This window comes from Gopherus evgoodei, unplaced genomic scaffold (genome assembly GCF_007399415.2).
Source record: "Gopherus evgoodei ecotype Sinaloan lineage unplaced genomic scaffold, rGopEvg1_v1.p scaffold_35_arrow_ctg1, whole genome shotgun sequence".
Lineage (NCBI taxonomy): Eukaryota > Metazoa > Chordata > Testudines > Testudinidae > Gopherus > Gopherus evgoodei.
This window is the reverse complement of record NW_022060027.1, coordinates 5340259-5355920: the sequence shown is the minus strand read 5'-3', so window position 1 is coordinate 5355920 and position 15662 is coordinate 5340259. Positions and strand designations below refer to the sequence as shown.

The 15662-nt window shown below is 63.1% G+C and overlaps 1 protein-coding gene across 1 annotated transcript; it reads left to right on the top strand.

The window, feature by feature from the left end:
- Positions 1-193: 193 nt before the first annotated feature.
- On the top strand, positions 194-13520 carry NOSIP (nitric oxide synthase interacting protein). The gene is made up of 9 exons (XM_030545048.1): positions 194-386; positions 9826-9910; positions 10334-10439; positions 10683-10764; positions 11085-11226; positions 11681-11787; positions 12151-12338; positions 13021-13129; positions 13245-13520. The coding sequence occupies exons 2-9, from the start codon at positions 9841-9843 to the stop codon at positions 13314-13316; spliced, it is 876 nt and encodes a 291-aa protein (XP_030400908.1). The 5' UTR covers positions 194-386; positions 9826-9840; the 3' UTR covers positions 13317-13520.
- The last annotated feature ends 2142 nt before the right edge of the window (positions 13521-15662 follow it).

The following is a 15662-nucleotide window of genomic DNA, read 5'->3' as shown; positions in this document are numbered from 1 at the left end:
GGGAGGGAGCGGGGATGTCCCGTGTCGTCCCCCCCCCCCAGCTCCAATCCACCTGACTGTGGGGCGGCTGCGCCCTGATGCTGCGGGGGGGTGGGGGGACTTCCCGCGGTCCCCAGCTGCAGAGGGACAGTCCCAGGGGCTGCCTGGAGCAGGACCCGTGGGGCCAGCCCTGTTGTCCTGCCTGTGTCTAAAGGGGGCGAACGACGCACCCCGGGGAACGACGGCCCGTTGGCCTGACGGGGACCCCGCGGCTGGTGCGGGACTCGGCGAATCAGGCGTTAACGGAGGGAAACGTGATTGATGCCAGTCGACGTGGGCTTTCCGAGAACAGGGCCCGTCGGACGAGCTTGAGATCTGTGTTTGCCGAGATCCCCGGGGGGATACAGGTAACGGCGCCTATGGAGCAATCGTCGCCGGCTGTGCGGCCGCTCGCATGCTACCGGGTGACGTTTTGGTTAGCAGTCAAAGTTAGACTGATCTCACATTTACCATGGCCCACGTGATGGGGATGAAAAACTGCCTAACGGCTAGATCGCAGCCTGTAAACGGGGCATCGTCATTGAGCTGGCGTGTATCCCCTGGGGTCCTGCAGGGGTCGGGCCCTTCGCTATTTAACACCTTTACCAATGACCTGACGTCACTGGCCCCCAGGATGGGGGCTGTCCCCCAGCTTTGGAATGGTCTCTAGAAGGCCGTGTTGAGTGTGCTGGATTGCCGGGGCGGGGGGTCCCACTCTTCTGCCAGGCTCAGCCCCGCGGCTTCACTGCCTCCTGAGACTGGACCTCTAACCCTGCAGCCCCCCCTGCGTCCTACTGTGAGTTTCACTCAGCAAGTCCCCCAGACCTCTGAAGGAGACTTGGCCAGTGTGTGCAGTGGCGCTCGCCGTCAGAACAGTCGGGTTTTTTTGTAGGCAGGAGCATCCCTCTCCACAGATATGGGGCCTAAGGCCCATGCAGCTGGGCTCCATCCACACCTGTGTCTAAGCAGACAGCCCTCTTCCACCCACTAGGCACCAATGCAGCACATGGGAGAAACTGAGGCACGGACAGGCCTCATCAAAAAAATTACAAAATATTCCTGCTTTGTCACACCTGGAAGAAAACACAAAATTATGGCTGATAAAGTTTGCAGATGACCCAAAAATTGGGGGTGTGATAAATAACCTGGGGGACTGGTCAGGGATACAAAGTAATCTGGATTGGCTGGGTAAGCTGGGTGTAGGCAAACACACTGGGGTTGTGGGAGCAGGGAGCGCCAGCCGCACAGACAGGCTGGGGGACGAACCTCGAAAAGGTTTGTGGGAAATTCGGTAATGTTTGATGTGAATATTGTGGGTGCATCAGTTTCCTTGTGTGCTGCGTGTTTGACTAGGTGGAGGGAAAAAGATTGTTCCATCTCTGCAGAGCCCCAGAGGACCAAGTGTGATTATCTGGCTGCCTGGGCCCCACGCCCATGGATTACCCCAAAGACAACGCCTGGCCACATGGTGCCTACCATCCCAGAGTCACTCCTGACTAATCAGGGGGTGCATTGCTCCCTTTCGGGGGGTGTCTCCCCCAGGGGTCCCACCTAGGGGGACTTGCTGTGGGGAGCTCGTGGCGGGATGCAGGGGGGGCATCCCCTGATTAGTCACCCTCCCTGCCCTGCCTCTGAGCGTACAGCCCAGCAGGGGGCTCAGGACCTTCCGACTGGGAGGAAGTGAGTTACCTGGGGACAGGGCTCGACGCTTTGTCCCGAGGTGGGGAAACCAAGGCACAGCCAATGAGGGCTGCCAGCGAGCTGGGCTAGGTTCTGCTCCCTACCGCAGCAGCTGGCTTCCAGACCGAGCTGCTGAAGGATCCCTCCTGAGAGAAGCTGAGGACCTTTGCTGGCCACGGCGTTGCTGGACCCCTTAGGGGAAGATTCCTGTGTCAGAAATGGGCTCCCCCGGGGAGATGGGGGCAGCTGGTGGTCCCCCAGAAGCACCGGCACAGGCTACTGTACTTGACCAGGGATGGTCCTCTCTCAGGACACCAGGCAGAGGTTGCTGTAGAATTTTTCCTGGCCCGGAGCCTTTGATGCCGTCTGGCAGCACTGCAGGTCCTGCGACTCCTGCCAGAGGGTGGGGAAGGCCCGGGACAAGGGTTAAGCAGCCTTGAGGACCCTGCCCATCGCAGAGGAGCCTTTTCAGATGGTGGCCATGAACATAGTGGGGCCCCTCAGCAAGACCACCCAGTCAGGGAAGAAATGCATCTTGGTGGGGGTAGATTTCACTACCCGCTACATACAGGTGGTGGCCTTGTCCTCTATTGAAGCAGACACCATGGCGGATGTGCTGCTGATCATTTTCAGCAGAGTGGGGTTCTCCAAGGAGATCCTTACAGACCTGGGGTCCAATTTCATGTCAGCCCCGCTCCAGGGCTCTGGGAGAAATATGGGGTCTGGCACACCTGGGCCTCAGCGTATCCCCCTCAGTCCAACAGGCTGATGGAGAGGTTTTTTGGGACCTTAAAGATGATGCTGAGCACTTGTATGGACCAGCCCCTGGACAAGTATCTACCCCACCTGCTGTGCGCGTACTGGGAAATGCCCCAAGAATCCACAGGGTTCTCCTCTTTCGAGTTGCTCTTCTGAAGGAGAGTGAGGGGACCCCTGGACTTGGTGAGGGATGAATGGGAGGGGAAAGCCGCTCCTGATGGAGAATTGGTGGTGGAGTAGGTGCTGGCTTCAAGGGTGATTCAGCTGCCCACCAGCCCCTGGGCCTCTCCTGTGGGGCTGGTCCCCAAGAAAGATGGGGTGAGGGGAGTTGAACCAATTCGGTGTGGACTCTTGGAAGCTCAATGCCGTCACCATGCCTGGGCCGGACAAGATTCTAGACAAGTGGGGGGCGGGGAGAGGGCTATCTCGCTGTTGTGGATCTCACCAAAGGTTACTGGCACCTTTGCACGGAGAGGCAGGTTGAAATCTGCCGTCACCACCCCAATAGGAAGTGTTTAATTTGTGCCCGGCCCCTCCGGGCTTGGCCGTTCCCGGCCCCGGCACCCCCAGGCTTGGCCGTATCAGTTATTAAAGTGAACAAGTGCTTGAGTCCTGGCACCTCTTTTGTTACAAACTCTGCAGGGCTTTTTGAGTTCCAGGTCCTGCCTTTCGGCCTCAAGGGAGTATCTGCCGCCTTCCGGCGCTGGGTGGATCATTACTGGACTCTGAAGGAGGCTCTAAGCCAGGGCCCGGTTCTGGTAAACTCAGACTTCAATAAGTCCGTCCTGGTGTCCCCGACGCCTCAGATCCAGGGGTGATGCTAAGGAGGAGACACCCCATCGTGTACCTGAGCGAGAACCTGCTAGGCCACAAGGGAGAAGGGAGACCTGGCCATAGGGTGGGCTCTTAAAAAGCTTCAGCCGGATCTATTTCGGGGGCACTTTACTGTGTACACCGACCACTCGCCCCGACGGGCTGCACCAAATGATGGGGGCTAATGCCAAGCTGCTGAGACGAGTCTGATCCTCCAGGATCATGAGTTGGAGGCGGGCCATGTGAGTGGATTGGCAGATGCTTTGTCCCGGGGCGGGGAGGGGACTGAGCTTCCCCAGATCAGCGGCCAAAATGACCCCGCTCCCTTTGGTCTCGAAGGGGGCAGAGCGGTGACGAAGTGGGACTCCTCATAATGGTTTGTGTGCATGCTGCATGTGCCTCGGTTTCCCTTGTGTGTTGCGTGTTTGACTAGGTGGGGGGAAAAGGTTTGAGCTCTGCAGAGGATCAGGTGTGATTGACCCCTGGCTGTCCGGGCCCCACCCCCATGGAGAACCAGGAAGACGAGGCCTGGACATTTGGTGGCTAGCAGCTAAGGAGCCAAGCGCTGGTTCCAGACAGTTAAACTGGCTGAGATTCCCTCCAGACTAAGCTGGGGGTGCATTACTCTCCAGGGGTCCCATTCAGGTGGACTCGCTAGGGAAAGCTCCCAGCGTGCTGCAGGCTCCCCACACGGTGCGGTGCCCGAAATGGCTAACACAATCCTGAGGTGTTGTAAGGTTCTTCGGAGGCTACAGGCCTACCCAGGGTGCTCTGCAAGAACGAGGCCACACACACTGTGAGCTGTTGGCTTTAATGAAGGTAAAGTGACACACCCGCAGCGGGGACTCCTGGTGTTGCTGTCACGGAGGCGGGGAACCCAGCGCACCGAAGCTCGGCCTGGTATGGAGTCCAAAGGCGGGACCGGGACCAGGCAGCTATATATACAAAACCAGAAACAACTCAAACATAAGCAAATAGGGTCTTTCCACAGGCCGTGTCCGCCCCTTGGTCAGAGGCCATGCAAAGCGATTCTAACCAGTTGAAAGTGGATTATAACTGGCGTGCCGTGTCCCACGGTGACTGGCTGCCGAGAAAGCCGAAATACCCTAGCTAGGCCGTAACACAATCTTCCGCAGTTCCCTACATTCTTCCCCTCGCTTTCTTGAGTGACGCCAGTGACCATGAGGACCCCGAGGGGGCGGATGTGGAGCACTGGGAACAACAGCTTCGGCTACGCATACAACATGCGTATAAGCTCAATAAACAAAAAAGGCCAAGACAAAGACCCTGCACCAAGTGGGGAGCCCAACCATGTAAGGAGGTGAGCCAAGGCCAGAGCCAGGAATCCCCCTGTTGTTGGCGAATGCCCTCCGCCAGATGGCAAAGGCACTCCAAAGCGGCCTCTACGGAGGGCCCAAGATCAGTAACATAAAAGCAGCACATCCCGGCAGAGTCCTGGCAGGGTGGCCGTGCCTGAGTAGCAAATAATCAACGGCCAACCTATTCTGTAACATTCCCTGGCGTACTTCTCTGAGTACCGGGCCTCGAGCCTGGGCCGTGAAGTGGGTCCCTAGGTCACTCTGCACGGTGCGTGTGGTCCCATAACAAGAACACAGTTGTTGGCAGCGCTGCCAGTGTGGTTGTCGCTGCCGCGGTTGTACTCAGGTGCACAAATAGCAGGCCAGTATAGGTGTCCACGGCCGTGAAGGCATACTGCCAGCGCCGCTCCTGGGGCAAAGGACCTATGTAATCGACCTGCCAATCTTGGCAGGGGCCCATGGCTTGGTAGATTCGACCGGCCGGTCCTGGAAGGGCAATGGGTGCCAAGCGGGAGCAGATCGGGCAACCTGCCCAGACAGTGCGGCATGCTGCCAGTGGGAGGGAGGTACCCTGGCGCAGGGCCGCGTACTGTGTTGTGCGGGCCCCGCGATGGCCCCCTTCCACATGGTAACGCTCAGCCAATTGTACGACTTCCTCTCGGGCCATGCCGTCGGCTGCCGCATTCCAGTGGGCCTCTGTGGTCTGGACTTTCGTGTGGGCGTCCATGTGTCACACAGCCAGGGGGGCCCGCTGGGCATAGTGGAGGAGCTGTTGCCATAGCACAGTTCCCCACAGGGGCCGGCCGGCCAATTCCCAATTCTTTGCTTCCCAGGCCGTCACCCAGGTCCGGAGCCTCTTTTACGGGGCCCAACTGTCTGTATAAATATAAGCCTGTGGTGGGGAACCTTCAATGGTCATTGGCTAGAGCCGGCTGTCCCCCAAGCCATGGCCACCATGTCCGCATATGGGGCGTACGCTATCGCCCTCCACTGCCAGGTCCCCTGGGCGGTGTAGGCTGCCGACCCATCCGTGAACCATGCGTAGTCCCATTCCTCGGCGGACAGCTGGTTCATGGGGGGGGGCCTCTCCTACCGGAGAGGGGGGCACAGGGTCCTCCACGTGTGGCAGCTCATCCGTGAGAGAGGGCACATGCTCAAAGGTGATCGCCCCCAGCAGGACGGCGTGGGGGGTGGAGATAGAGGGCCGGCCCAGCAGCATGCGCTGCTGTAAATAATGCTTCCACTTGAAGTGGGTGGCATTCTGTGCGACTCCTGTCGGCATTTGGGCGGGGTCCTCCTGCACCCAGCGTCCCAGGAGGATGGGTGTGCGCACAACCACTGGTGTAGGGCCTGTCACGCGCTCTGTGTCGTGTAATGCCCAGACCACGGCCAGGATTTGTGTTTCCAGAGGGGTGTAGCCGGGCTCCACCCCCTTCAAGGCCCGGGACCAGAAGCCGATGGGTTCTTTGTGTTGGCCCCCTACCGGCTGCCAGAGCCCCCAGGAGGCCACGCCCGCCACCGTGGTGACTTCCAGCTCGAACGGGACCCCGGGCTGTGGGGCGTGGAGCCAAGTGTGCGTAAGCAGGGCATCTTTGCACAGGTCAAAGGCGGTCTGGTGTCTACGCGCCCATTGCCAGGGCGCTGCCTTCTGTACTAAGGCTTGTAAGGGCCACGTGAGGAACGCGAGATGGGGAATGAACGTACGCCAAAACCCAAGTAAACCAAGAAAGGCTTGCAGCTCCCTCTTTGTCTGGGGCGTGGGATAACCCTGCACAGTTTGTCGCACCTTTTGAGGAATCTGCCGTTCCGGCCCCCCCCCCCCCCAGGATGCCCAAGAAGACCACCGTCTGAGCGGGGCCCTGTATTTTCTGCGGGTTCAGGCTCCACCCACGCGTCTTCAGGCCCTCCACAATGGCATGTAAGGCGTCCGCCACCACCTGGCGGGAGGGGCCAGAGACCATGACGTCATCAATATAGTGCTAGCGATGGGCTAGCGGTGGTGACGGTATCCGGGCCAGGTCAGCGCTGGCCAGCTGGTGATATATGGTTGGGGAATGCTTCTAGCACACAGAAGGTGTATTGGCGAGCCTGCCAAGAAAAGGTGAATTGCTCTTGGCTACCCAGGGCAATGGCGATGGAGAAAAAAGCATTAGCAAGGTCAAGAACGGCATGCCACGGTTGGGCAGCTGCTGCAATATGCTCGATCAAGGTTACCATATCTGGCACCACGGCCGTCAGCGAGGGTGTGGGGGGTCACCTTATTCAGCTCGCGATAATCTACTGTCAGACGCCAGGTCCCATCCAGTTTCCGTACGGGCCAGAGGGGACTGTTGTAGGGGCTTAGAGTGGGCTGGATAACTTTGGCCTCCAACAGCGCGCTATCGTTTGGGTGATTTCCTCTTCCCTTCCCGGGATGTGGTATTGCTTCTTAAAGACCACAGCGGCTGGGGGAGGCAACACCACGGGCTCCCAGCATGGGGTGCCCCGCAGGATCGTCAACGTCCGCACCTCCCGCAACCGCGCCGCACTTACGTACCGGGGATGGCTGAATGCAAAAAGGCCGTACTGCGTGTCCACCGAACGGCCTCTCAGGACATTGATGCCCAGGATGTATTCCCTGATGGCAGCTGCCAGAACCATGGCCTGGAACGGGGGGGCCTTCCCCAGGGTCAAGGTGACCATGACCTCATACGCCAGGGTCTCAGCTCCTCTGAGGCCTTCACCAGGGTAGCCCGGCCCTGGGTTTGCGCAGAGTGTGAGATCGTGACTTCGGCACCTGTATTGAGTAGTGCCAAAACGTGTTGAACTCCTCCCCTCGGCCAGCGGATTACTAGGGGTACCTAGGGGCGTCGGTCCCCCGCCTCCCTCCCGTATGTGGCTGCAGCCACTCATGGAACAGAGGACCCACCACACCCTCAATAGGGGCGCGGCAATTGCCCCTCAGCGGGTGGAGCAGAGGGCTCCACTGGCTTGTTTTGTTCCACGCCCCTGTCCCCCTTGCCTCCGGTGCTTCGTTTAGAGGCGGGTAGCTGCATCCATCGCTTATACAAGTCTGCTGTCGGCTTCCCGTTGATTTCCTCTTGAGGGACCGGCCTGCAAGAGATCTAACCACACAGTCTTCCGGGGCACCCGCAGCTCCCCCTTCTCTTGTCCCCCACCGGCCTGTCCCCTGCCCTGCTGCCCCTTTGCGGCTCGGACGGCCCTGGGCCGGGCCGCGGCCAGGACAGTCTCCAATTGCATAAGGGTGGCAGCCAGGTCTCCGACATGCCCATCCGCTGCCATAACAACCGCGAGGAGCGAGGGCTTCAGCTCGTCGGTATGTCATCTGGCCTGTCCATGCCACCCGTCTCTACGGCCCCGGCCATCCCCAACTGCCGAAGCGTTTGTACCCCTTTGGCGATAGTCTTCCAGGAGCCTGCCTGTGCCTCCAATTCCCCCACTGATGGGTAGGCCGCGCTTACCGCCACCGCCAGCCAGCGGTACAGGGAGCGCGACTCCTCATTCCCCCCGGGTTGCGGGGGGGTTGGACAGTGGCACACGTACCTGGGAATCTTGTGACAGGACACCCAACTGTTGCAGCTCAGACTGGAGGAGCATGACCGTATTACCAGCATTGTCCCAGGCCCGGACCAGCCAATGCAGGACGCCTTCCCCGGGCTCCTGGCGAAACGTCTTTACGATCTGCAATGCACTTGTTTTGAAGGTCCTAACGATCTCTAGTTGCAGCTGGCCACCCTCGGCTCGTAGCTTTCTCACAGGGTGGGCGAGCGCCACCGCAGACCTCGGCTCCTCTGAGGAGGAGGAGGAGGAGGACGAGCCCCAAATGTTACCGTCCCAGGCCTTGGGGTCCCAAAAGGGGGCGGCGGTCACCGCACGTACCTGGGCCGTGGTCACCGGCCGCCGCCCGAGTCTGAGACGACGTTTATTCGCAACCCGGGCCACCAATACCTCACACCATCTCGTCAACTCCTGGACGCGCTCCGCCTGGGAGGTGACGACTGCCTGGGCCACAGCACTGGCCTCCGCATGGGCCGCGCACTCCAGCGTCTTTCCTTCCAGGGCCCGCTGTAAGCAGAGCACCTCCTCATCCTGGGCCCGGAGGGCAGTTAGGAGGAGCCAGCCTAGCTCCCCCATGGCTCGCCGTTCCGTCCCAGAACGCCGGTTCCGCTGTAAGCCCTCAGTCAGCTGTGCGGGGGTCACTCCAGCCACCTGCTGGAATTCCGGCCATTCGGCCGGGGCAGCCCACCCGGCCAGAACCCGCGCTGCCGGCCCCCAGCGCTCCGTCTGGGGCTACCCGGGTATGCGCTGTAGGGACAGCGACGGCTTCCCTACTTCCCCTACCTTCGGCCAAAACGGCATCGTCTCCCAGAGCATCCTGCTCGCTGCGCCAAATGTAAGGTTCTTGGGAGGCTACAGGCCTACCCAGGGTGCTCTGCAAGAACGAGGCCACACACACTGTGAGCTGTTGGCTTTAATGAAGGTAAAGTGACACACCCGCAGCGGGGACTCCTGGCGTTGCTGTCACGGAGGCGGGGAACCCAGCACACCGAAGCTCGGCCTGGTATGGAGCCCAAAGGCGGGACCAGGACCATGCAGCTATATATACAAAACCAGAAAACAACTCAAACATAAGCAAATAGGGACTTTCCACAGGCCGTGTCTGCCCCTTGGCCAGAGGCCAGGCAGAAGGATTCTAACCAGCTGAAAGCGGATTGTAACTGGCGTGCCGTGTCCTACAGTGACCGGCCGCCGAGAAAGTGGAAATACGCTAGCTAGGCCGTAACACCATCTTCCGCAGTTCCCTACGGGTGTGTAAACAGGCATCTCGAGGCAGGGCCCTGGGTCCCCCACCTCACCAGGGAGGGGGGTGATGAGCTGCAGAGGGCTCGGCACAGGATACAAGTGTCAGCCAGAGTCCAGGAGCTTATGGGTATTTAGTGTCATGAGAAGGGGAAGGGGGAACTGGGTCCCTCTCTAGGTACTCAGGCCAACACGGGCGGCTCTCTGGCCCGGGTGCTGCAGGGGGTCGGACGAGGTGACCAAAGCAGACCCAGGGGGGTTCCTGGAAGGTTTGTCCCTTGGGGGACTGATCACAGCTGCGTCTCCCGTCGGGTTTGGCGATCGGAGGGGACCTGGGGGGGTTCCCCCTTTCCTGGCGGGGGGTGGGGGGGCTCTTCCCAGGAGACTGGATCTGGGATCAGTGCGGCCTCGGGACTTAACTGACTTCCTCCCCCAGGGACGCTGAGCCAGGATGACACGTCACGGCAAGAACTGCACGGCTGGCGCCGTGTACACCTACCACGAGAAAAAGAAGGACACGGGTGAGATTCCGCCTGCTGCGGGAAAGGGGCATTGGCCGAGCTGGGGTGGGGGGGGGGGACCGGGGCTGGGCTGGCAGGGGCTGTGGGTTGGGAGTGAGGGGCACCTGCAGAGCTGGCGGGGGCAGGGCTGGACTGGCAGGGGGCTGCAGGTCGGGAATGAGGGGCACCAGCAGGGCCGGGGGGAGCCCAGGGCTGGGCTAGCAGGGGGCTGCGGGTCGGCAGTGAGGGGCATTGGCAGGGCTACAGGGAGCCCAGGGCTGGGCTAGCAGGGGCTGCGGGTCGGGAGTGAGGGGCCTCAGCAGGGCTCAGCTAGCAGGGGCTGCGGGTCGGGAGTGAGGGGCACTGGCAGGGCTGGGGGTGGGGGGAGATCAGCTTCCATCCCTGTGCCCTGACCCTCTTCCCCCCCCGCCCCCCACTTCCCAGCCGCCTCCGGTTACGGGACCCAGAACGTCCGTCTGAGCCGAGATGCCGTCAAGGACTTTGACTGCTGCTGCCTATCCCTGCAGCCCTGCAAGGACCCGGTGGTCACGTAGGTATCGGGGTACTAGAGACACCCCCACATGGATGTGGGGGTCCTGGCAGCTGCAGACACCCTAAAAGGAGAAATGGCCCTTCTGGGTCCTGGCAGCCACATATTATTGAACCCCCCAATGGTGCTTTAAAGCCGCCCAGCCACATAGCCCCCGAGCCGGCGCGTTCCAGTCTGCAGGCGGGTTAAGGGCTGGGGGGGGCCTGCGTCTGAGCCCCCTGCCCCTATTTCTCCCCCCGCCAGGCCCGACGGGTACCTGTATGAGAAGGAGGCCATCCTGGAGTACATCCTGCACCAGAAGAAGGAGATCGCCCGGCAGATGAAGGTAATGGCCCCACAGGGTCCCTGTTGCTCCCCTTGGGGACTGCGGGGCAGGAGGGGCCTCGCTAGAGCTGGGGGCGGGGGGGCAAGGCTGGGAGGTGGTAATTCGTCTTCTGGTCCCCTGACTGGGTGATTCCTCCTCTGGGCTCAGTGTGGGGGTGCCTGGCCCCCCAGTGGCTGGTCGGGGTACATCGTTCTGAGCCGAGGAACTGCATGGGGCAGGTGTGAGGCCCGTCACTGACAGCCTGTGGGGGGGGGGCAGGGTGTTGGGGTGACGGGAGGGGCTGTCCCTGCAGCAGCCCCCCATCTCCCCCTGTGCTGCAGGCCTACGAGAAGCAGAAGAAGGAGAAGCGGACGGAGCTGGAGGAGCTGAGCCGGGCGGCTGAGGATGCCAAGGTGAAGGGCTTCCTGGCCAAGGAGATGAGCATCGTCAGCAAACCCCTCAATCCCTTCGACCACAAGTCAGGTACGGGGCTGCAGGTTGGGAGTGAGGGGCACCGGTGCGGCTTGGGGGCAGGGCTGGGCTGGCAGGGGCTGCGGGTTGGGAGTGAGGGGCACCGGTGCGGCTTGGGGGGCAGGGCTGGGGGGGCAGGGCTGGGCTGGCAGGGGCTGCAGGTCAGGAGTGAGGGGCACCAGCTGGACTTGGGGGGCTGCAGGTCAAGAGTGAGGGGCACTGGCAGAGCTGGGGGTCGGGGAGCAGTGCTGGTCTGGCGGGGGCTGCAGGTCGGGAGTGAGGGGCACTGGCAGAGCAGGGGGGCAGGGCTGGACTAGCAGGGGCTGTGGATCGGGAGTGAGGGGCACCAGCAGAGCTGGGCTGGCAGGGGCTGCAGGTCGGGAGTGAGGGGCACTGGCAGAGCAGGGGGGCAGGGCTGGACTAGCAGGGGTGCGGGTTGGGAGTGAGGGGCACTGCTATGTTCCAGGGGACCCCCAGCCCGGCCCGAGCAGCGCGGAGGAGGCCAAGCAGCTGCCCAGCTTCTGGATCCCGTCACTGACCCCCGAGGCCAAGGCCAGCGTGGTGCGGAAGCCGGTGAGTGCCCTGGGGTCCCGCCCCCACCCCTCCCTCCGCCTGCCCCCTCCACACACACATATTGAAGCTCTCCCAAAGCATCCTGGGAGGAGCTGAAGCCCCCCCCCAATAGCATTACCCCCACACACCCCCCGGCACTTCTACACGGGCTGTCACTTGCCTGTGAGATCCCCAGCGCGGGGCAAGGGGCTGAGGCAACTCCTGACAAGTTACCTCCCCCTTCTAACCACTAGCCCCCACTCCCCTCCCAGGTGTCCTGGCTCCCAGCCCCCCCTGCTCTGACCACTAGACCCCACTCCCCTCCCAGACATCGGGGAGAACCCAGGCGTCCTGAGTGCCAGCCTCCGTCTCTCCCCCCTGCAGGACCGGTGTGTATACTGCCCCATGAGCGGGCGACCCCTCAAGCTGCAGGACCTGACCCCCGTGCACTTCACCCTGCTGGACCCAGCCGTGGATCGCGTCGGGCTCATCAACCGGCAGGACCGATACGTCTGCGCCGTCACGCGTGACATGCTGGGCAACTCGGTGCCCTGTGCCGTGCTGCGCCCCTCGTGAGTCGGGCTGCGGGTCGGGAGTGAGGGTCACCAGCAGAGCTGGGGGGAGCCCAGGGCCAGGCTAGAAGGGGTTGGGGGTGAGGGGCATCAGCAGGGCTGGGCGAGCAGGGGCTGTGGGTCACGGGTGAAGGGCACCAGCGGGGCTGGGCTGGGCTAAAAGGGGCTGCAGGTCGGGTGTGAGGGGCACCGGCAGGGTTAGGGGAGCAGGGCCTGTGGGTCGGGGGTGAGGGGAACCAGTAGGGCTGGGAGAGCAAGGGGCTGTGGGTCGGGGGTTAGGGGAACCAGTAGGGCTGGGAGAGCAGGGGGCTGCGGGTTGGGGGTGAGGGGCACCGGCAAGGCTGGGGGGGCAGGGGGCTGCGGGTTGGGGGTGAGGGGCACCGGCAAGGCTGGGGCGGCAGGGGGCTGCAGGTTGGGGGTGAGGGGCACCAGCAAGGCTGGGGGGGCAGGGGGCTGCGGGTTGGGGGTGAGGGGCACCGGCAAGGCTGGGGGGGCAGGGGGCTGCGGGTTGGGGGTGAGGGGCACCGGCAAGGCTGGGGGGGCAGGGGGCTGCAGGTCAGGGGTGAGGAGCACCGCCGGCACGGGGAGCGTAGACTCTCCCTCATTGGCTGGGCAGTTGGCTAATAGCAGGCAGGTGGGCCTGGGCTCTCTGCCCCCCCCCCATAGCCGTTCTCCCCCCCAGGGGCGCCGTGGTCACCCTGGAGTGTGTGGAGCGGCTGCTGAAGAAGGACATGGTGGACCCGGTGAATGGGGAGAAGCTGCGGGAGGATGACATCATCGTGCTGCAGCGGGTGAGTGGGGGCGGGGCCCCCGCCAGCAGTGTGGGGGAGGGGTGGGGTGTGTTGGGGGGACAGTGTCAGAGCAGCCCCCCAAATCTCCACCCCCCTTCTCTCTCCTGTCTTCCAGGGCGGCACAGGCTTCGCGGGATCTGGGGTGTGTCTGGAAGCCAAGAAGTCCCGCCCTGTCATGCAGGCCTAGCCCCGCCCCTTCGTTCCAGAGGGCGGAGCTTGTGCCACATGCGGGGGGGGGGTGTCATTTTATCCCCAGAGACCCCAGCGCCACCACCTGCCCTCCTGAGCAGGGAAACTGAGGCAGGTGCTGGGTCAGCGCCAGCTGGGGGGGCCCCCTCTGCCTCCGCCCTGCTTGTCGTGTATCTGTAAATAAAGCCGTGTCCCCCTCATAGCGCCTGTGGGTCTGATCGCTGTCATGTCCCCCCTTCTCCAAACTGAGCTCACGCCGCCCTCTGGGCCTCTCACCCTCCGGCGCCTGCCCCTGCAGCCTCCGACTCGCTCCGCGGCCCTGGTCCCCGTCGGGCAGTAACCCGCCCCGGCCAGGAGCTCTGCGCGTGCCGTGGCACAGAATCCCGCAGGAGTATAGACCCCCCGGCCTCGCCTCTGGGAACCCTGCCCGACTGCTCGGTACTTCCCCAGCTCCCAAGTTTGCCCCCTTTGAAAGACGGGCACCGCGCCGGCCCTGCTGCGGGCTGCCGGGACTCTCCTGTCAGCTGCGTTTGCCATTATCATCGCCAGTGGCTCCGTGGTTCTTCTGGCCCCGAGCCGTGAATTCACCGCGATTGGCCAGATCTCAGGCAACCCGTCCCGAGCTGCATCCCGTCCCCTCCCCTCTGGCCTGGGGTAACAGCGCTAGGTGTCCGGTCGCGTTATTTTTTGGGAGAAGCCGGGAGCGAAGCCGGCAGGGAGCAGCGCCACCTTCCCATCCTCTCCCGTCCCCAGCGCGGCCGACCCAGCCCGTCCTCGAGCATGTTTGAGGAGCCCCTGCTGTTCTCCCCTTCCTCACTGGCGGGAACTTGGCTTTCCCGCTTCGGTCCCTACCCGCTCGCGCTAGTCCCATGGCCACCTCCCCTGTCTGGATCCCCCCTGGAGTTTGGGGTGCCGAGAAGCTCCTTGGGCCGCCACGTCAGCCTCCCTCCGTGTGAGGCTACCACGGCGTCGAGCCTCCCCTATTAGTCCTTCAGTTCCTTTTCGCTCTCGCCATGGGACCGTGTCGTCGTGTCCTGCCGACCACGTTCCCGTTTGCAGCTAATTCATCCCCCCATCCCAGGGTAGCTCGGCCCAGCAGCCCTGGGATCCGCCCGCGGGCAACCCAGACCCGGGCTGGGCTGCGGCGGGGCTCGGAGCTGGAGACGCTTTGCGGCGGTGCCTGCCTGAGTCTGCAGGTAGCCTGTGCCATAAGCCGGTGCCACTGCGAGAAAAGCGCGCACGGTTTTGGTTTGCATTTCACGGGAGGGGATGTATTCCTGGGCGGATTTGCCACTGCTGTCCCCCCGCCGAGTTCCCGTGGCTGGAGAGCTGCGTCCAGCGTTGGTCACCGGCGTCTGGAAAGGACGTGGCGAGCGCCATTTCTGATTGGAGCTGGGGCAATGTCCTTTCTGGCCCTATAGCCCCGGGCAGGGGCAAGAGGCCGGGGGGGCAGGAACTGCAGGGGTCGGGAAACCCCTCTCCCCACTCCTGAGCAGTGCCAGGCACCGGCTCGTTATACGAACGCAGTCCCAGGAGACGGCAAAGCAGCACCCTGGCCCCGGGGCGGGTACAGAGCTAGGCCAGGCTGAAAGCAGGGGCTGTTTTGGGCGAGGCAGAGGGGGTGTCTGGCTGGCTGGGGGGAGCTGGGCCCCCCGCCCCAAGCCTGTGGTCTCCGTGGGCAATTCACTCCGGAGCAGCTGGGCTGGCTACCGGGCTGGAGCCAGTGCAGGCCACAGAGCAAACCCACCCACAGCCAACACCTGCCTCCGGCCCCCACCCACACCAGCCCACGGCCCCCTGCCCAGCCCCGGGGCCCCACCACACACGGCAGAGGCTCGGGGGCGGGGGGGGGAGTCAGCAGAGGGAGAACCGGCTCACAGCATCGAAATGGCCCTGTGCCCCTTCCCCATCCTGGGGCCACTGCCCCCTGAGGGGAACTGCCCTGTTCCCACCCCCCCTAAGCCAGCCAGTCCCTGTCCCCCCAGAGGGGAAAGGGCCAGTGCTTGCCCCCCCGTGGGGAAAGGCCCTTCCCCCCCAACACAGCACACCCAGCCTGACAGAGGTGGGGGGGACCTTGTTTATTGCAGCGTGTGCGCGTACAGCTCTGGGACACCCCACCCCTCCAGCAGCACCGATTTCCCCCCATCCCTGCACCCCCCGCCCACTCGCTGGCAACTAACGCCTGCTGCAGAAAGGGGGCCTGGGGGAGCCGCTCCTGTGCCCCACCACAGGGGCCGTTTTGGTTCCCCCCCCCCCCCGGCTGTGTGAGTGAGGGACAGGGCCTGGAAACCTCGCTCTCAGCTGGGGGGTGGGAGGGATTTGTGTGTGTCTAGCTCCGCCCCCC